Source organism: Oncorhynchus tshawytscha, linkage group LG28, assembly GCF_018296145.1.
Source record: "Oncorhynchus tshawytscha isolate Ot180627B linkage group LG28, Otsh_v2.0, whole genome shotgun sequence".
Classification (NCBI taxonomy): Eukaryota; Metazoa; Chordata; class Actinopteri; order Salmoniformes; family Salmonidae; genus Oncorhynchus; species Oncorhynchus tshawytscha.
The window spans coordinates 14,488,733-14,509,823 of record NC_056456.1 but is presented as its reverse complement, the minus strand read 5'-3'; the positions used below and the strand labels follow the sequence as shown (position 1 = coordinate 14,509,823).

At 41.5% G+C, this 21,091-nt stretch overlaps 2 protein-coding genes across 4 annotated transcripts in view; one reads left to right on the top strand and one right to left on the bottom strand.

Annotated features, from left to right (window-relative positions):
• LOC112226791 (multiple myeloma tumor-associated protein 2 homolog) overlaps window positions 1–7,652 on the top strand; it is a 32,685-nt gene extending 25,033 nt beyond the window's left edge. For all 3 annotated transcript variants that reach the window (XM_042308217.1, XM_024391346.2, XM_024391345.2), the window contains exons 6-8: window positions 3,422–3,510; window positions 3,632–3,748; window positions 6,985–7,652. In XM_042308217.1, the coding sequence (XP_042164151.1) occupies window positions 3,422–3,510; window positions 3,632–3,748; window positions 6,985–7,240 (462 nt within the window). In that variant the 3' untranslated portion in view covers window positions 7,241–7,652. The remainder of the gene's footprint in view (window positions 1–3,421; window positions 3,511–3,631; window positions 3,749–6,984) is intronic.
• Window positions 7,653–8,785: 1,133 nt separating this feature from the next.
• On the bottom strand, window positions 8,786–13,989 carry LOC112226794 (ADP-ribosylation factor 1). Its single transcript, XM_024391350.2, has 5 exons — window positions 13,834–13,989; window positions 13,080–13,261; window positions 12,779–12,889; window positions 11,178–11,302; window positions 8,786–11,003 (listed from the first exon to the last, which is right to left on the bottom strand). The coding sequence occupies exons 2-5, from the start codon at window positions 13,222–13,224 to the stop codon at window positions 10,842–10,844; spliced, it is 543 nt and encodes a 180-aa protein (XP_024247118.1). The 5' UTR covers window positions 13,225–13,261; window positions 13,834–13,989; the 3' UTR covers window positions 8,786–10,841.
• Between the last annotated feature and the right edge of the window lie 7,102 nt (window positions 13,990–21,091).

Genomic DNA, 21,091 nt, shown 5'->3' with positions numbered 1-21,091 from the left:
ACTGCTCCTCTAGAAATGGAAGTCTGTCAGGTACTCAGCAGGATGGTCTGATTTCACTATTATTCAAACAAGATCCAGATGTCAAATATAAAGACCCAGTCTATCTATAAAAAAAACTGGAGGCCCCTTACACTTCAATGTTGTGATGCAAAATACTAGCGAAATGCATAGCACTCAGAATTGAAAGGGTTTTACCAGGTATTGTTCATCCTGATCAGACAGGTTTTTTACATGGACGATACATTGGAGATAATATGCGACAAATACTAGAAATAATAGAACATCATGAAACCTCTAAGAAGCCAGGCCTGGTATTTATAGCGGATTTTGAAAAGGCCTTTGATAAAGTAAGACTGGATTAATTTTTTTTCGATTTCGGTGATTCTCTTATAAAATGGGTAAAAGTAATGTATAGCAACCCCAGGTGTAAAATGGTAAATAACGACTACTTCGCATAGTTTTGAATTGTCAAGAGGAGTTAAACAAGGGTGTCCGCTGTCACCATATCTATTTGCTATGGCCATCGAAATGCTAGCTATTAAAATCATATCCAATGACAACATTAGATGATTAGAAATCCAAGGCTTAAAAACAAAGGTGTCCATGTATGCCAATGACTCAATTTTTAAATTAAGTCCGCAAGCTAGATCCCTGCAATGTCTCATTGAAGATATAGATAGGTTTTAGTCCAGAAAAGTTAATTATGATAAGTGTACAATATTACGTAATGGATCTTTAAAAAATACAACTTTTACATTACCCTATAATAATTACATTTACCTATAATATGGGCAGACGGTGAAGTAGACATACTTGGTATTCATATCACAAAATATATAAATAAGCTCTCCACAATGAATTTCAATAGAAAACTTAGAAATAGAAATACCTGTCTATTTATGGAAAAAATGCCCTGATTAACTCCATAGTCTGTTTACTCACTTCTTATGGCACTGCCTACTCCTGATGGTTCATTTTTCAAATCATATGAGCAAATATATTTTGCTTTATCTGGGATGCTAAACCAGACTAAATAAAACGTGCCTATCTATATAATGAATATGAATTGGGTGAGTTGAGTTTATTAAATATAAAGCACTAAACCTCTTTCTAAAAACTTCACTTATTCAAAAGTTTTACTTGAACCTTAAATGGTTCTCAAGTAGATTACTAAGAAAAGCTCATCCATTGTTTAAAAATTGCCTTTGTGCAGATTGCCATGTCTCATTTAAGATGAATTGAAAATTATACTTTTTTTCAAAGCATTGCAGCGCTAGCTACAAATTTAATTTCATCCCCCCTGAAAAGATAGAACAAATATTATGGCAGAACTCAAATGTGCTGGTTGTTAAAATACCTGTATTTATGGGAAATATGTTTGAAAAGGGTATTTTGTTCTAAAATGATGTTGTAAATTGGAATGGTAGAGTTATATCTTTCATGGAGTTATCAGAATTGTACAGGAAGGTCTGCTCAATCCAAGAGTACAACCAATTGATTACAGCATTACCTAAAAAATGGAGGAGGCAGGTGGCAGGAGGAGGAAGTAGGGAACTGGTCCGTCTGCCCAATAAAAAGGATCAAAACTGTCAGAGGAATAAAACTAGCATAACTAGGAAAGTATACCAGTTTCATTTGAGGACCAGTATGTTGACAACTGTGCCATACAGTTTGCAAAATAGTTGGGAAGAGATGTTTGATGTACTGATTCCATGGTACAGGGTGTCTGAGTTGATATATAAAATGATGCAAGATTCAAGACTTCGTGCTTTTCAGCTAAAATTATTATATAGAATTCTTGCCACCAACAAAACGTTGAATATTTGGGGCATAAAATCATCGAAGCTCTGCAGATTTTGTTGTCTCAGGTTCAGGAATGGCTGAAAATGCATAACATTGATCCAAAATTGACCCTAGAAATAGTACTGTTAGGAGATCTGCAGAGACTGGGTCAGTCAATTACTAATATACTAATACTCTTAGTAAAAACATTTATCTTCAACTCGCAATCTGTGGATTCTATTCAATTAGATAGATTTAAATCTATGTTAAACAGCATAGTTGAAAGATATATGTTAGCGTAGAAATCCAAAGAGGGTGGCTAGCAGAGGTAGGTGGGATGGGCTGAGGGAAGCTGAGCGTTGGGGATGTGGAATTAGAGACAAGTGGGAGTGGAGTTGCTGCAAATACACACACACGGACACACACACACATGTAAATGGTGCCAGACATGCACTCAAACATATACAGTTGGCCATGCTGTTATGATTTTAGTCATCTTTGTTGTCCTTCGTTTGTTTTTTTGCATAGTTTTCTTTTGTCTTTTTTTCTTTGTTCTTGCTTGTTCATTTTCTTGGTTGTTGGTGCATGGGGGGAGGGTTCTTGGGGGTGGGGAATGGATTTTAAAACATTTTCGGTCTCGGATGTTTGTGGGACAGCTGTGGGGGGGGGATCTTGGAGGGTTCGCGTCCCTGTTTTTTTTTTGGCCTTGTGGGAGATCTGTCGACGTGCCCTTGAGCAGGGCGTTGACCCTGGATGCTTCTGTGTGCCGCTCTGAATGGGAGTCTGTTGGATGACTGGTGTGGTGTAGATGTTGAGCGGCTTTACTGCAAGTATATTGTATGTTTTGGATATTGTATTTGTTTTAAAGATTTTTTTTAAATAAACGTTTTGAAACAGAATTGGCAGAATGTACATATACACTTGAATGAGTTGCAGTGTTGGATAGCCTTCATCCAGCTAGCTAACATAAATAGCATTATTCTCTGTCTGGTTGTTGAGTAGGCTAAATTAGCTTCATTAGCTAAGTGAAAGGTAAACTAAGAAGAAGAGAAAAATACTAAATATAGCTAGAAATGAATTTGTTCAAAACTGCTAAACTATCTTTCTCTGAGTCAATTACTCACTACACAGTATGCACTGCAGTGGTAGCTAGCTGTAGCTTATGCTTTCAGTATTGGATTAATTCTCTGATCCTTTGATTGGATAGACATGTCAGTTTATGCTGCATGTGCTCTGATAGGTTGGAAGTTGTCATAATAACTGTAAGTCTATGAAAGGGGGTGAGAACCATGAGCCTCCTAGGTTTTGTTATGAAATCAATGTACCCAGAGGAGGACGGAAAATAGCTGTCCACCGGCTACACTATTGAACTATCCGAGAAGATGCTGTTGAGGCTACTATAGACATAAATTGTAAAACAGTCTTTTAATCAGTTATTTGGTGACGTTAATTTATTTATTATAGTTGTATCTAAAAATGATCACTTTGAAGTTTTATGAAATGAAATTCACTGATGGTCCCCTTGTTCCTCTGAGGATCCGCCACTGGTGTAGCTACATGATTTATACAGCTTGGGAATTGATGCTGTAATAGACATGTTACATGATTATGGTCATAATGGAGAGCACTATTTTCACAGCACCATAAAACAGAAGGGAAGTCTGGAAGCCAGGAAGCCTTCGCCAGAAAGATGTCTGAGAACACAGAGAAACAGGACATGGATCAAAGGTAACGTCTTATTGATCACATATTGTGTTGACAATCGATTCCCTGAGGTACATTTCTTCCATTACTGTCCAAACAAAAAAATATATAATCAAGACTTGTCTGTTATACTTTCCCATCATAGACATGAGAGCAGCAAAAAGAAGAAAAGGGAAAAGAGGGAAAAAAAGGAAAAGAAGAAGAAGAAAAGGCAGAGAAGAGACTCCTCCTCCTCTTCAGGTTCAGACAATGACAGTAAAAGGTTAGCATGTTTCTGCCTTTTTAACCTGCAGGTCATATGTACATATTATCCTTATGCCTTTTTAAAATGATAATACAACATTTATCACAAACTGTGAACAGTACATGGCGCCGACGGAGATGGTCGCCTCGCGTTCTTAGGAAACTATGCAGTATTTCGTTTTTGTTTTTTTTGTGTATTATTTCTTACACTGTTACCCCAGGAAATCTTAAGTCTTATTACATACAGCCAGGAAGAACTATTGGATATAAGAGCAATGTCAACTTGCCAACATTACAACCAGGAATACGACTTTCCCGAAGCAGATCCTCTGTTTGGACCACCACCCAGGACAATGGATTGATCCCAGTCTTCTGGTCAGACTCCGTAGACGTGCACATCGCTCACCGCTCCCGAGTGGACATTGGCGAGTACTAAAGTATTTTGACAACAAGGTAAATTAAATTAGAGCAATGGATGCCTTCCAGAGAGACATCAGAGATTGTAACATTCTCTGTTTCACGGAAACATGGCTCACTCGGGATACGTTATCAGAGTCGGTACAGCCACACGGTTTCTTCATGCATCGCAGAAACATCTATCTGGTAAGAAGGGCGAGTATGCCTTATGATTAACGAGTTGTGGTGTGATCATAACAACATATAGGAACTCTAGTCCTTTTGTTCACCTGACCTAAAATTCCTTACAATCAAATCAAACCACTGGTTTTAATCATGGCAAGGTGACCGGAAACATGACCGAATACAAACAGTGTAGCTATTCCCTCTGCAAGGCAATCAAACAAGCTAAGCATCAGTATAGAGACAAAGTAGTCACAATTCAACGGCTCAGGCACGAGACAGGTGTGGCAGGGTCTACAGTCAATCACGGATTACAGAAAGAAAACCAGCCCCGTCGCGGACACCGATGTTTAGTTTGTCTGGGAGCAAGACAACTTCTTTGCTCGCTTTGAGGACAATACAGTGCTACCAAAACCGCCGGGCTGTCCTTCACCGCAGCCAACGTGAGTAAAACATTTAAATGTGTTAACTCTCGCAAGGCTGCCGGCCCAGACGGCATCCCTAGCCGTGTCCTCAGAGCATGTGCAGACCAGCTGGCTGGTGTGTTTTCGGACATATTCAATCAATCCCTATCCCAGTCTGCTGTTCCCACATGTTTCAAGAGGACCACCATTGTTCCTGTTCCAAAGAAAGCTACGGTAACTAAGCTAAATGACTACCGCCCTGTAGCACTCACTTCCGTCATCATGAAGTGCTTTGAGAGACTAGTCAAGGATCATATCACCTCCACACTACCTGACACCCTTAACCCACTCCATTTTGCTTACTGCCCCAATAGGTCCACAGACATCACAATCACACTGCACACTGCCCTAACCCATCTGGACAAGAGGAATACCTATGTAAGAATGCTGTTCATCGACTACAGCTCAGCATTTAACACCATTGTAGCCTCAACTCGTCATTAAGCTTGAGACCCTGGGTCTCTACCCCCGCCCTGTGCAACTGGGTCCTGGACTTTGACGGGCCGGCCCCAAGGTGATGAGGGTAGGAAACATCTCCATCCCGCTGATCCTCAATACTGGGGCCCACAAGGGTGCGTTCTCAGCCCTCTCCTGTACTCCCTGTTCACCCATGACTGCGTGGCCATGCACGCCTCCAACTCAATCCTCAAGTTTGCAGACGACACTACAGTGGTAGGCTTGATTACCAACAACGACGACACGGCCTACAGGGAGGAGGTGAGGGCCCTCGGAGTGTGGTGTCAGGAAAATAACCTCACACTCAACGTCAACAAAACAAAGGAGATGATCGTGGACTTCAGGAAACAGCAGAGGGAGCACCCCCCTATCCACATCGACGGGACAGTAGTGGAGAAGGTGGAAAGTTTTAAGTTCCTCGGCGTACACATCACGGACAAACTGAAATGGTCCACCCACACAGACAGCGTGGTGAAGAAGGTGCAACAGCGCCTCCTCAGCCTCAGGAGGCTAAAGAAATTTGGCTTGTCACCAAAAACACTCAAACTTTTACAGGTGCACAATCTTGAGCATCCTGTCGGGCTGTATCACCGCCTGGTACGGAAACTACCCCGCCCACAACCGTAAGGCTCTCCAGAGGGTAGTGAGGTCTGCACAACGCATCACCGGGGGCAAACTACCTGCCCTCCAGGACACCTACACCACCCGATGTCACAGGAAGGCCAAAAAGATAATCAAGGACAACAACCACCAGAAGGCGAGGTCAGTACAGGTTCATCAAAGCTGGGACCGAGAGACTGAAAAACAGCTTCTATCTCAAGGCCATCAGACTGTTAAACAGACATCACTAACATTGAGTGGCTGCTGCCACCATACTGACTCAAATCTCTAGCCACTTTTAATAATTAAATTGTATGTAATAAATGTATCACTAGTCACTTTAAACAATGCCACTTTATATAATGTTTACATACCCTACATTACTCATCTCATATGTATATACTGTACTCTATACCATCTACTGCATCTTGCCTTTGCCGCACAGCCATCACTCATCCATATATTTCTATGTACATATTCTTATTCATTCCTTTACACTTGTGTGTATAATGTCGTTGTTGTGAAATTGTTAGATTACTTGTTAGATATTACTGCACTGTCGGAACTAGAAGCACAAGCATTTCGCTACACTCGCATTAACATCTGCTAACCATGTGTATGTGACCAGTAAAATTTGATTTGATTTGACACCAAAGTCCTAATAATGCTACAAGACAAGTCTTTGCACTAGAGGGCGCTAAATTACTGTTGCAGGGGGCGGTAAAAGCTGGTTTTTGGTTCCATCTCAAAAGCTGTGTTTTTGTGGCAAACTTCAAAAGTTCTGTCAACCATTAAACTTTGTATGCTTGGTCGAAATATAGAACGGGTTGTAGCTACCCTGTCAGTTAATGTGTCCAGCTGCTTAATTAGGTGGTACTACAGGTCTTATGAAATTCTTGATTTGAACTGAGTGAATGCATCATCCAGCCCATGTAATGCTCATCTTGTTTTTTGGGCGGTGGGGCGGGGGAGACCTTATTCATTATTCTCTTATGGAACCCAGATAGTTATCATCCTCATAGATAGGTAAAGGTTTATATCATAACATTAAGTGTATCTCTGCTTTATCTTCCTCAGCCAGCTCTCACAACAGCTTACTTCGACCCCCACCTACTAGTCCCAATCATTGACTCTGTGTGTGTGTTTTACTCCTCAGGCACAGAAAGGACCACCATCATCATAATCCATCATGCCTCAGTCAGACTGGAGCCAGACCCCATGACAGCCATTCAAGGGGGGGGCCAAAGGGCGAGCGCCACCCCTCCTCCTCCCAACGACGCCAGCAGAGGCATGACACAGACTCCTCCGACAGGGGGTCCCCTGTCCCTCGTCACCGTGCTAGCCACAAGGCAGCCCCTGCTGCTCCTACACAAAGCCACAGGCGGCGCCATGACACAGACTCGGACGATTAAGTTCCCCCCTAACCCCACAATCAGACACACGCAGAGGGAGAGGAGCCCTCTAGTCCACAGCAGAGCAGCTTGACTGGTCTATGGACTGTCCTCATGTACCTCTGGACAGGACTCAGTGGGCTGTGGTTGAGAACAGTGTGTCAATCTGTAGGCTACTCCCCAAACCACCCGCAGGCTTGTGGCCTTGTTGGAACTGATTGTCGTTTTTATCTGTTGAATTTGTGTCTTGGTTATCTTATTCTGAACCAGTACAAATGTATTTTATGATCTAGCTACCAAAATTGAAGGACATTTTGCCACTATTCATGCAAGTAAATCAGGGACTAGTTAAGTACTGAAAGCAAGATAAGTAGATGTGTACTTGGTGCTGAAATTAAGTTACTGTCAATAAAAACTATTGCTGTACAAAATATTTAATTCTGGTGTCACACTTGCCCATACCACCACCAGCAAAAAAAAGAAAAAGAAAAGTGGGCCAACAACTGTCACCTATTTGGTTTGTCGCTCTTGGTCATCTGTTGAAAATCCTCTCATTCTGATGCTTATAGTCTCCAATAACCCTCTCCATCCCACTGTGCCTCCTGCACTACTCAGCAGCTTTGCTCCTTTTCTTTCTTCAATCAAGCCAGAACTCCTTTGTCCCCATCCCTCCATTCTGTTCTAGGTTCAGCTCCCTGCCTCTCTGGCTGTGGTGAGATACCATTGGAATGCACTCCAGTGGTCATAATGGAGTATAGTGTTTGCGTTTGCCTTGAATTGGCTCTGAAAGGGGCATTCTGCTGGCTGGCACCTGGGGGTGCACTAAAAAGAGCAAGGCATTCACAAAGGAAAGTGCAAAAAACCAGGCTGGTCCTTTATATGGCCGAGTACCGTTAGGACCACCACACACAAACCAAGCTGATGGACCAGCAGGAGAGGAGGCAGAGACAAAGCCATCCTCTAAGGGACCTGAGAGTCCTGCCCCTCCCTCTTCTACCATACTCTCCTGCCATGTTTTATAGGCTTGGCTGCGTTAACCATGGCAGCCTAATCAACCTGAAAGAGCGTTGTCCTAGATTGCTCCCCAATTATTGCCTGCCTCCCCTGGTGCAGACCCCAACATAACAGACGGACAGGCCCCACTATCTCCATTTGTCACTTATTCAACACCAGTTTTGAGTAGTTAGTTGGCTGTCATCACCTTTGACTAACCTACTCCCTTAGTCCCAGGTCATGGGGTGAGAGTAGTTGGGGTAAGAGTGGAGGAGGCTGTGACAAAGTACAGGCCATGTCCATTTTTAGAGGATGTGAAGTCATTTTGAATTCAAACAGTCAATGGGGAGAGGCTTGATTTAACTTGTAGGCATGGGGTAGGGACAGTTTCTAACTTGGAAGTTATATTTAATATGTGAACTGAAATACACTTTGCTTAGTGACAGTTGGTAGATTCATTCAGATACATGTTGCCTTCCTTGAGTCCAAGGAGATAAGAGGTTAATGATGTAATGTCAGCATAATCAAATCCAATTTACATTTCACTGCACAAAGAGAGACAGAACATGTAAACATGATCTAATTGCTTTAATTACAGTGCTTTTCTAAAAATAAAAAAAACTTTACATTTAAAAAAAATACCTGTTTAGACATTTTGGTAAAGAGATTAACAATGTTTTCAAAGGTTCTCAAGCAATCAGTTTAAAATCAAGAGAAGTTGTTTTAATCCAACGCCTTTAAAAGAAACAAAGACATTTCCATAGCACTCTGGTGGACAGGGCTGGGGTCAATTCAGGAAGCAAAATTAAATAAAACGCATATATTTTCAATGACTTAAACTGTGGAGTAGAAGCATTTTGAAAGTGTATTACAATCCAGTTTCAAATTCACTTCCTGAATTGACTGCCTTCAATTCAATCCCAGCCCTGCTGGTGGAATAACACCCAAAACCTTTTGATAAGAAGCTCAAAGGTTCGTAATGGAACAGCATGTTTCTTTGACATGAGGACAAAAGTATACCTCAGAACTTGCCAAGGACAACATGAGCTGCAAAGGAGAGAAGATACTAGCACTAATTTCAAAAATGTGGAGCTCATACAGATTTCTTATTGCTACTGACACATGATACATGCCTCATTCCAAAACAATTAATATACTTATCATTTTCAATAAAAAGGCATGAAAACAACATCTTGAGGTCATAATGGAGGCTAATGCAGTACATCAGAATGTAGGCCTATAACTGTTTTGTCAAACCAGTGCATCACATAGCATACACCTTAAGTTATAGGGTTGTTGTGGCGCTAAGTCATTGTGATGAGGATGTTGAGGAAATCAAGGCATCCCAACCCTTGAGCACCTGCAGTTGACAGGAGGGGTAACGACAGAATGCGTGTGCAGACTAAAAATGTAAACAATCAATTGGCTAGTCCCGCTGACAATCAAAGTGCGTTTGAGAAAGGATATGGGATTATTATAGCAAATGGATAGGCAGGAAGGAATTCTGCTTCTCTAGGCATTGTGAAGATCTGTTGATTTGTGCAGAATCTGTGAATCTCTAACATGCACGTGTTGCTCGCCAACAAGACCAACATATGGACCACATCCTGCACTTTTTTTGCTATTAAATTCAGGTTCATTGCCACAAAGGCAGTACACATGATTATTAACCTAAGCCGCTGTCATACAAACAATGCTGAACAGACACCTCTGCACCTCTGTTCATCATAAAACAGGTGAATGATGAGACTCAGAGGAACAGACTGCATGGCAGCCACTTCTCAAAATTATATGGCACACAAAAAAAGCTGGTAAGTGTTGACAAGACTTTTCGACTTTGAAACCCAAGAGCTCTGTTTTAGGCTTCATCTCAAGAACATTCTCACAGTACAACTAGTTAATGCCAGTGTTTTGCTAAATGGTATTTTGGGAGAGCAGGATATTGTAGCATTGAGGTATTAAACCATAATTGTTTCAAGTAGTGCATCTGTATATATGCATTATTCAGAACCCCCCCCAAAAAATGAAACGCTCCTTCTTACAGTACAAATTACCAGCTGACGTATAATGCAGTCATTAAATGTTAGGTTGAGACACGGGGTCCCATGATAGCTGGTATAAAAAAAATTGCCTCCCTTTTCCATTTACTACACACGAGTATGTCTGCCCAACGGCCAAGAGGAAATAACCAAGGTTGATTTTAGTAAGTGTGCAATAAGCTGCCTCTTAACACCCCCCCCCCAGAAATTGACTATTTACATTAAATAAGAAACCCTGACAGTTTTCCAAGATTGGGTTATTATCCCCCCTGGCCCATATGGTGTATTGTTGTAACTAGAGATGAGAAATGAGGGCAGCTTTCCAGTAGGTACGTTTTGACAAAAGTAGCTCAATTTGCAACATCAGAAGAGTACAAACAAGGGAAGAGAGAAGATAGTGTTACCCTTTTCACACTACTAAGCCGAGCTGTACTGCATCGGCCTGGTTCTCATCTACCACAGTTGCTAGAACCTTGCTGGAAAGGAAAATGTGAAAGGAAATCATCCGAGCGAGCCACTGTACTGTTTGGATCGGCAGGATAGTGTGAAAACGGTATATGTGAGTTGAGGAGGACAGCGGATGATTAGGCCTATTTCTGGTTTTTTAACTGATTAGACAACCAATCCAGTCCTTCATAGAGACCGTCTCCGCTGGTGGCACAGGTGGCCTGGATGTACCAGTTTCGATGGCGGAGGGAGTGCAGTCCCAGCTTGTCTGTGATTTCGGCTGCATTCATAGCATTTGGGAGGTCCTGAAAAGAGACATTTTCCCAATATGAGACAAAAGCCAAGCCAGGGAAGGACATCAAAGGAAATTACAGGGGTGTATATATAGTCATTTCTATATTATTAAGACAAAAAAATGCAAGTCAGCTGCTTTTAGGCATCATACACTGGATAGTTGAGATGAAAAAAATGTAGGACACCTGTTTGTTAGCGAATACTAATAAGACTGCCTCTCGTAGTTCATCCTCTGCCAACATTCTCATCAGTTCTTCACGGGCTTCATTCACGCGCTCTCTGTCATTGCTGTCCACAACAAAGATAAGACCTGAAAAACGTGAACATTTTGAGTCACATGACTTGCCTCTACAGGGTCAACATTAATGCTTGCCCTCTTGTCCAGGCCAAGTTTTTTAATTTTTTTTATTGTCGGACAAGAAGTATATAGATTTAAGCTGTCCGAATGGACAAGTAATTAACACAAATATCACAATATCAAACAATTAGCCTATTTCGATCAGAGGGGCTAACATTGGAATACTATTCAAATCTATTTGACCATGTACACCAATAAAAAAGCCTACATGTCAAAATGTAGGTGATATGTTCAAACCGATGCAAAATATTCAAATATAATAAAGGATAATTAACATTAACGTCTAAAGGCATGATTCTGTTGACATACTCGAGGCACAGTTAATTCAGATCAAATGGTCACAAGACTGGAGAGTGAAGGACAGTTGCCTGTTGCGCATCGCACATCACCCGCCTTGAATCTGAGTGGAAGTGGTCAGCATTTTGAAACTATTTAACCACAAACTTAATTGTTTAAAACCTGGACATTTGATGTCATTTTATGAAGCATGTCTTACCTTGTTTCAAAGTAGCCCAGCCAAAATATCACCATAGTAATGTTGAGGGAATTATTTTATAAACACTTAATATGACATTGAAATCTGCATTTTTCTCATGTTCTATTGGTTTTCAAATCAACATTATTTTATTGTCCAGCAGCCAAAGGTATACTCCTAGTCATATTAGTAACCCATGCTAGTTGATGCATCTTTATATCTACCCTTTTAATTTCAAAATGATATTTTCATCCTGGTCAGATGAAACCACTCACCAGTGCGGCGTGCTTTTGGGAACAAGTGTATTCCCGCTAATTGCATTTTGGAACATTTGCGTGTAGTCTACAGCCATGTGTGCATTGTTTAGCTTATAATACGAAGACATAAAACTATCAACGTTTTAAGCTAAACGGTCTGATCTGTTGCAACAGCCTCATTGCGTCTACATTTTTTTAAGTGGTTGTAAGAATTTTGGGTCAGTCGTCCCATAACTGTCCCAGAGTCTGTTGAACCTAGGGATGTTCCTAGGGAGGACCAGACACCCTTAATTTCGAGCCCTGGAGGGAATTATTTTATAAAGACATTTGGTATTTGGTTGTAATTGTAATGTTGCAATATTTATAGACTACCAAGGGTGGCGAACCATCCTCCAGGAGAGCCTTAAAGGGGCATTGTTGTAATTTGAGACAGGCTTGAATAAATAAAGAAGCCATAAGGCAGAGTGTAGCCTACATTTTTGTCTGATTCTGTATGTTAAAAAAGTTTGTAATGCATTTTATTTAGTAAAGTGGTTCCTTGCATCATACAATGCGTAAGTGACTTGAGCTTTTGGAAAAAAAAAAAAAGTTACTTGTCAAAAGCACAAGTGGCTAAAAAGTTAATGCCATGCCCTGCTCTAGTCTGTTCACCCCTTTGACAGGAGTGAAATGACTTGCTGTCTGCACATAACTTACCCTGTGTGTTCTGGAAGTAATGACGCCACAACGGTCGAATTTTGTCTTGACCGCCTACATCCCACACTGTAAAACTTATGTTCTTGTACTCAACTGTCTCAACGTTAAAACCTGAGTGGAGGAGAGAAGATATGAATAACCTGTACAACCTAATTGAAGCAACCCATGAACATGTCTAGAGGGAATGAATTATGCTGTTTTTTAAAAAACATTTTAAGTCTCAATGTTACACAAAATATAATAGGCATACAAACTGGGCTGACAACATTTAGGCCTACATAACACCAGTACTACTACTTACCTATAGTTGGAATGGTAGTTACAATTTCTCCAAGTTTTAACTTGTACAGGATAGTTGTTTTACCAGCAGCATCGAGACCCACCATGAGGATCCTCATCTCTTTCTTGCCAAATGCTTTAAAGAGACTTGCAAATAAATTCCCCATAGTGAAGATGAGGGATTCAACTTTGTCAGAAGGAAAACTAGAGAACAAGAGAAAAACCAATCAGCTTCGAAACAGTCAGTGTATTTTTGCGCTGCCAATTATAGGTTAACCCATATTTTAAGCATTTATGAGTTGTTCAATATGCCTAGTTTATAAACTTGCTGACAAGTTATTTTTTTAAGCTAGCAAAATAAGTTCCAACAGGAAGCTAGTGAGCTAGCTAACCATGTAGCTAGCGTCAACTGTTTCAGTTAGGTAACGTTAACTATCTAGCGTCATACAAATCACGTATATTACTAGCCAGTTGAATAAAGGAAGACAAGCATCGTGTACAAAACTGTCTTGCAGTGATTTGAAATTAGACACAAGGCTAGCTATAAATTAGCTCTCTACTTAGCTAAGCTAGCTAGCTGGATGTTTTGCTAGCGACGTTAGCAAGTGGAGCCCAGCTAAGTTAGCCTTGCCAGCACCTGGCACGTTTTTTCCAGAACTTTTTAACTAGCTAGACGCCATGAAATGAATCCATTTTACGTTATATGGCTACTTAGCAAATAAAAACCATGCAAAATATGACTATTATCATATTCAAACATCAAGAGTATAAATTACAGTTGTTTCAATTCTTTCCTCTTCAAGGCGTTTCCTTCCTCAAGATGGCGATTATTATTTGGTTACGTCAGGGCTTCCAGAATTACTTCCGTGAAACCGCCGAAACAGAGCCTTTGGCACATGGCCAGAGAGGAAGAGGGGAAACTCGGGCTACCAGTCTGTCTTCTCCAGCAGATGGCGTTTTTCTTATTTTTTTCGCTCACCAAGCAAGGAGTTTTTGTATGGAGATCAATGAGTCGAATTTGGTCAACAAAATATCGAATGGCTTATTTGTTACAAGAGGGTTATTTGATCAAAAATACGTGTTGTAATGCTCAGGTTGTTATGAGTGTACTGATATAGGTAGGACACGTGACATCCTGTCATCTTTTAGACAAAAACACTTTATATTTTTAGAGGGGTGGCAGGTAGTTTAGTGGTTAGAGTGTTGGACTAGTTAACGAAAGATTGCAAGATCAAATCCCTGAGTTGACAAAGTCAAACGCTGTTGTTCCGCCCCTGAACAAGGCAGTTAACCCACTGTTCCTAGGCTGTCATTGAAAATAAGATTTTTTCTGAACTGACTTGCCTACTTAAATTAAAGAAATATCAGAGTTATTCCTGTTAGTGCAACCCTGGATCCTTCAGATGTCTTTACCCTAAACTCAAGCTTAGCCATAAGCCTTCCCTAACCATTTAAAACTTCAATGGGGGTAGGGGCATCCCAAGGATTCCTGATAGCAATAACCACTGTGGTTGTTCAAACATGTATCTGTCCTCTCATTGGCTAGAATGGTTTGCCTTCTTCTGTGAGGGTTAACGGCAGTTGGCATCCAATTGATCTTGCATTACCGCCACCAACAACACAGATCTACTACTCACAGGGATCCTCTCAGGGTCCCTTGACCAAACCATCCTCCTCTACTTCTGCCTCTCTCACACCGGACACTTCCGATCTCCAGCAACATGGGCACCCCTACAGTTGACACAACCTTTTCCACTGAAACTACACATTCCTCTGTCCCATGCCCTCCTGCACACTTCCCACATTTTGGAATCTCCCTCCTGGCACGCCGGCAACAAGGGTTTTTCTTTATTTTGACTCTTTTCTACGTTGTAGAATAATAGTGAAGAAATCAAAACTATGAAATAACAGATATGGAATCATGTAAGTAACCAAAAAAGTGTTAAACAAATCACAATATATTTTCGTCAAAGTTGTCACGCTTTGCCTTGATGACATCTTTGCACACTCTTGGCATTCTACTTTGAAGAATCTCAAATATTAAATATATTTTGATTTGTTTAACACTTTTTTGGCTACTACATGATACCATATGTGTTATTTCATAGTTTTGATGTCTTCACTATTATTCTACAACGTAGAAAATAGTAAAAATAAATAAAAACCCTTGAGTAGGTGTGTCCAAACTTTTGACAGGTACTGTAATTATTCAGACGCTTTACTCAGCACCTTTGGCAGCGATTACAGCCTTGAGTCTTTTTGGGTGTGACACAAGCTTGGCACACCTGTATTTGGGGAGTTAGTCCCATTCTTCTCTGTATATCCTGGATGGGGAGCGTCCCTGCACAGGTCTCTCCAGAGATTTTCAGGTCTCTCCAGAGATGTTCGATCGGGCCCAACTCTGGGCTCTGGCTGGGCTCTGGCTGGGCCACTCAAGGACATTCAGAGACTTGTCCTGAAGCCAGTCCTGCATTTTCCTGGCTGTGTGCTTAGGGTCTTTGTCCTATTGGAAGGTAAACCTTCGCCCCCAGCCTTAGGTCCTAAGCGCTCTGGAGCGTCAAGGATCTCGGTACTTTGCTCAGTTCATCTTTCTCTCAATCATTCAAGTCTCCCAGTCCCTGCCGCTGAAAAACATCCCCACAGCATGATGCTGCCACCACCATGCTTCACCGTAGAGATGCTGCCAGGTTTCCTCCAGACGTGACGCTTGTCATTCAGGCCCAGAGTTCAATCTTTGTTTCATCAGACCAAAGAGTCTTGTTTCTGATGGTCCGAGAGTCCTTTAGGTCCATTTTGGCAAACTCCAAGTGTGCTGTTGTGCCTTTTACTGCGAAGTGGCTTCCATCTGGCCACTCTACCATAAAGGCCAGATTGGTGGAGTAGTGCAGAGATGGTTGTCCTTCTGGAAGGTCATCCCATCTCCACAGAGGAACTGCAGCTCAGTCAGAGTGACCATTTGGTTCTTGGTCACCTCCTGACCAGGGCCCTTCTCTCCCAAGTACTTAGTATGGCTGGGCGGCCAGCTCTAGAAAGACTTGGTGGTTCCAAACTTCTTCCATTTAAGAATGATGGCGGCCAATTTGTTCTTGGGAACCTTCAATGCTGCAGAAATCTTTCGGTACCCTTCCCCAGATCTGTGCCTAGACACAATCCTGTCTCGGAGCTGTCTTACTCACGCCGGCCACGGAGAACGATTACTCACAGTCGTCGGGGGCGGCCCGTGTCGGCGGCACCGTGTTATCCTGAAAGAGAGCGAAGAAGGTGTTTTTCTTGTCCGGGTGCAAGACAGCAGTGTCTACGACGTAGCTGTTTTTTCCTTTATAATCCGCTTATTGTCTGGATTCCCTGCCACATACGTCTTGTGTTTGAGCCTTTGAATTGCGACTCCACTTTGTCTCCTTGCTGATATTTTGCCTGTTTGATTGCCTTATGGAGGGTACAACTGTAACGCTTGTCATTAAATGAAGACAAAGGTGCAGCATGGTAGGCGTACATTTTCTTTAATTTTAAATGTTCCACCAAAAAACAATAAACAACTCAACGAACGTAAAGCTAGGAGTGCAACACATGCAACAACCAAAGACAAGATCCCGCAACTGAAGGTGGGAAAAAGGGCTGCCTAAGTATGATCCCCAATCAGAGACAATGATAGACAGCTGCTTCTGATTGGGAACCATACTCGGCCAACAAAGAAATATAGACATAGATTTCCCACCCTAGTCACACCCTGACCTACCAAATAGAGAATTTAAAGGATCTCTAAGGTCAGTGCGTGACAACAACTGGACTGTTTGTATTCGATCCTATTCCCAGTCACCTTACCATGGTTAAATGTGATGGTTTTGCGTGAATGCTGCCATCTATCCACGTTTTTTGGATTGGATAGGTTTTAATTGTCAAAGTGGGAACAACATCCCATATATGCTTCCTGATTAACGCAGTCACCGTGTCAGTTTATAATTCAATGTTATTCTCAGAGACAACCTGGAACATGTCCCTGTCCGTGTGGTCAAAACAGTCTTGAAACATGGATTCCGAATAGTCAGACCAGCGTTGTATAGACCTTAGCACTGAAACTTCCTGTTTGAGAATCTGCCTTTAGGTTAAGAGGAGCAAAATGGAGTTGTGATCTGATTTACCAAAGGGAGGTTGGTGGAGGGTCTTGTAACCATCCTGGAAGGGAGAGTAACAAGGGTTCAGAGTTTTTGAAGGTCGAGTACTGCAGGCGATGTGTTGATATAACTTCGGTAGCGTTTTCCCAGATTTGCTTTATTAAAGTCCCCAGCTATAATAAATGTGGCTTCAGGATATGCAGTTTCACTTGGCCCAGTGTATTTCTTTGAGAGCTGTCGTGGTATCGTCTTGAGGGGGAATATACACGGCTGTGAAGATAACCGAAGAAAATTCTCTAGGGAGGTAATGCGGTCGGCATTTGATTGTGATGAATTCTAGGTCGATTGTCAAAAGGACTTGAGTTCCTGTACACTACAATCACACCACAAGTAGTTAATCATGAAGCATACACCTCTGCCTTTTTTCTTCCCGGAGAGTTCTTTATTCCTATCCGCACAATGTATTGAAAAACCAGCTGGCGGTATAGTTTTGTGTGTATCTGTGTGTGTGTATGTTGGAGTGTCAGTGTAGTTTGTGATGGTGTGTGGTTAGAGTCCAGTGAGTGTACATCGAGCCTGTGTCAGAGAGTCAGTGCAAAAAAATGAGAATAGATAAGAATAAAATAATGGGATCAATGCAAATAGCCCGGGTAAACATTGGATTAGCTAGCAGTGTTATTACAAGTCTTATTGAAACATTCAGTGAAACTTATAAACAAAAAATCTAAATAACCTATATTTTCCATTCTCAGTAAATTAAAGGGAAATTTAAAAAATGTTCAACTTCTCCGGCACCACCCCAACATTAACATACTGTATGTGAAAATTCCACATTTCTATGTTTTGTAGTAAAAAATATGTTTCCAATGACATCATCAACCAATTAGTAGACAATTGGTAGGCAATTAAGTAGGTAATGCCTTCTCACAATTGGTTAAAATCACACGACTCACACTGATGATTTTTTTTACTACAAAACATAGAAACTCACCATTTTCACATACAGTATGTTGATGTTGGGGTGGTGCTGGAGATGATGAATATGAAGTTGAACAATTTTTAAGTTTCCCTTTAATAAAACCTCCCAGGAAAACTTTCAAGCAACTAGAGTAAAACATTCTCAGAACATCCTTGCAACCTAAAAATATTCGTTCCCAGAAAGTAAATTTATGGATTAATTCCCAGAACCAATGGCAAACCAGAAACGTGAATTCCCACAACTTCCAAGGAACCAAATGTGTTAGCTGGGAGACTTGGAGGGGACAAGTGAATATTGACCACAACTTTTCTCCATCCCTGAGCACTTGCTGGAGGGGAACTGTTAGCCATATCCTCCTCAATTTCCTCCACCTTAACAGAAACCACACTAGGGTATTTTCTCAATTACATTTGCTTACCTCATGCGTCCTCCCTCTTACTTTTGAAAAATGTAAAATGTAATTGAGGAAAGGCAGCGAGCAGAGGAAACGTGAAAGTAAATGTGCTTGTGTATGAAATGAGACCCTCCTTCACTCTGCATGACAATGGTAGTCAGCTTGAACGTGACCTCACAACATGGTTGAGAAGAATCTCCTCCCTCTCATAGCTCAATGTGAAACGTGTCAGGTAAATCAAAACCTGACACTCAAACAATCTTACGCCCAGCCTGCTGAGTAACCACAACCTCCTCAACTGTGGAAAATAACATCTCAGATAAAAGAACAAAACACTCACTGACAATCTCTGACTTCAACAGATCACTTGGGGGAACCAACTCCTTTTTCAGACCACAAATAGAACCTATTGGCCCAGTGTCACTCAACCCCAAAAATAATGTCTTTCTTAAATTAACACCCGAATCAACCTCCTCCTCAACCTGCAGAGGGCACACTACATCACATATCTTTGCCCAGAAGGTCTCAGTTAGAGACACAAGAATCACCTCCTTCACTAGCGAGAAACATTTCCTTGGAACCACTGTTTAGTTTGGCAAAGAATGTTTCCCCCAAGTCCCGACACAAATCATCCTCCTCCCTATCTGGTTTGCTATCAGCACTCATCAGACCCTAAGTAACAACACACACTGGGGATACCACAAAACGCTCCTTGAGAGACTCCGCCCATTGACCTACAAATGGGGGCGTTTCAGCCAACAGTGTTTTGTGACTTGTCACTGGGGTTACCCAAACCTGATCACTTAGGGAAACTAGCTCATCACTCTGACCACAGGTGGAAACTGGTTTCGTAACACGACTGTCTGACTGACTGGCAGCACTAACTTTCTCCCCTTTATGCTCTATGCATTCATCTTCTGTTTTAAAAGTGCCATTCCCTGTTCTAACTTGGCTATTTACAACAAGTATTCTTCCTCTTGACTGCTATCCACCAGAACCGGCAGCAACAACTCACTCCACTTCACCCAATAGCATTGCAACATTTTACTTTTTCAACTCCTCTGCTATTTCATCCTTTTTGCCGCCTGATCTAACTGATCCCTCTTTACGTTGAGAAAACCCCAACTATCTTCTACCTCAGCACAAAACACTGTTGGCTGAAACGCCCCCATAGTAAAAATCAGTAAGCCAAACCGAACCAATAAATCAACTGACAAAAGTCAGTTAGCCACTAGCTAACTAATACATGCACTCGCTCCAAGCCCCAGAGATAACCACTCCTACCGGGAAAAAAACAAACCAGCACGCCATGTACAAAAGCTACAAACCATAGCAAAAGTTAGCCACTAGCCTACTGCTAACACAAACGATCGCGAGCGGGAGACCTATGAGGCAGCGCACAATTGGTGCAGCATGGTCCGTGTTAGGGGAGGGTTTGGCCTGATGGGATTTCCTTGTCCCATCACGCTCTAGCGACTCCTTGTGGCAGGCCGGGCGCCTGCATCAGACCTGCCTAATTCTCACTCGAAACATAGTTTTTGTGTTTAATAGGCTAAATTACACATTCTGTTGTGTAATTTGTAGTCTATGACATTTCAGATTTACATATAATATCCACTAAGTAGTTTTTAAAATAACTTACATTTAAACTACAGTATATTTTACCTAAGGGTAGCTTTAGTGTAGCTAAACTTCTTCCAGTGTGAAGTAATTGGAAGCTTGGTGAACTATATTTTCTGAGTAGCTTCCCCAACACGGATTGTTATTTGTTCAGATGGTGATGAAACATACATATGTATAGAAAGGAAAAATACAGAAGGCATGGACAAACTAAAGACTCAAAAACAAATGAGAGGCCTCATGACCACCAAAAAAAAAAACAGCAGCCTCGTGGCTATGCTAGCTGAGATGCTGATTTGCCTAACTGTATGCTAACAGTGAGGGATTAGATTATCTGGCCACGGTTAACCCCAGTGGGAGCAGTACAGTGCGTGTGTAAAATCACTAGGGAAGCCAAGCCACTCAAAAACGGCAATGTTACAACATATGTGTTGTGATAATTGTTTGCTCTATAAATCCTGCTAGTTCATATTCCTTGCGACCGTGATATGTAGGCCTAAAGGCCTTGACAATAAGAAGCCATACGGTGGCAGAATAAATTCAACCTTTATTTCATCACAAAACGGTAGAGCAACCTCTGTCCAGTGAAGTTCACAAAGCATAATGCATGTAACAAACAGCTACATGACCTACAGCATGGTCAAGCAAGTTAATGTTTCCAATATTTTCCAACTACTAAAAAGCTATTGATTTAGAACCACTGAGAATGATTCCAGCATCAGTTCAACTTCAACATTTCAACATCATCAAATCACCTATGCTTAGTCTAATACAGTGACAACTAAAAGATACCAAAAACAATTTAGTTCAATCAATGTAAACTAAATATGATGTGGCTGTCGATGGTTCTTGTCACACCCTGATCTGTTTCACCTGTCTTTGTGCTTGTCTCCACCCCCCTCCAGGTGTCGCTCATCTTCCCCATTATC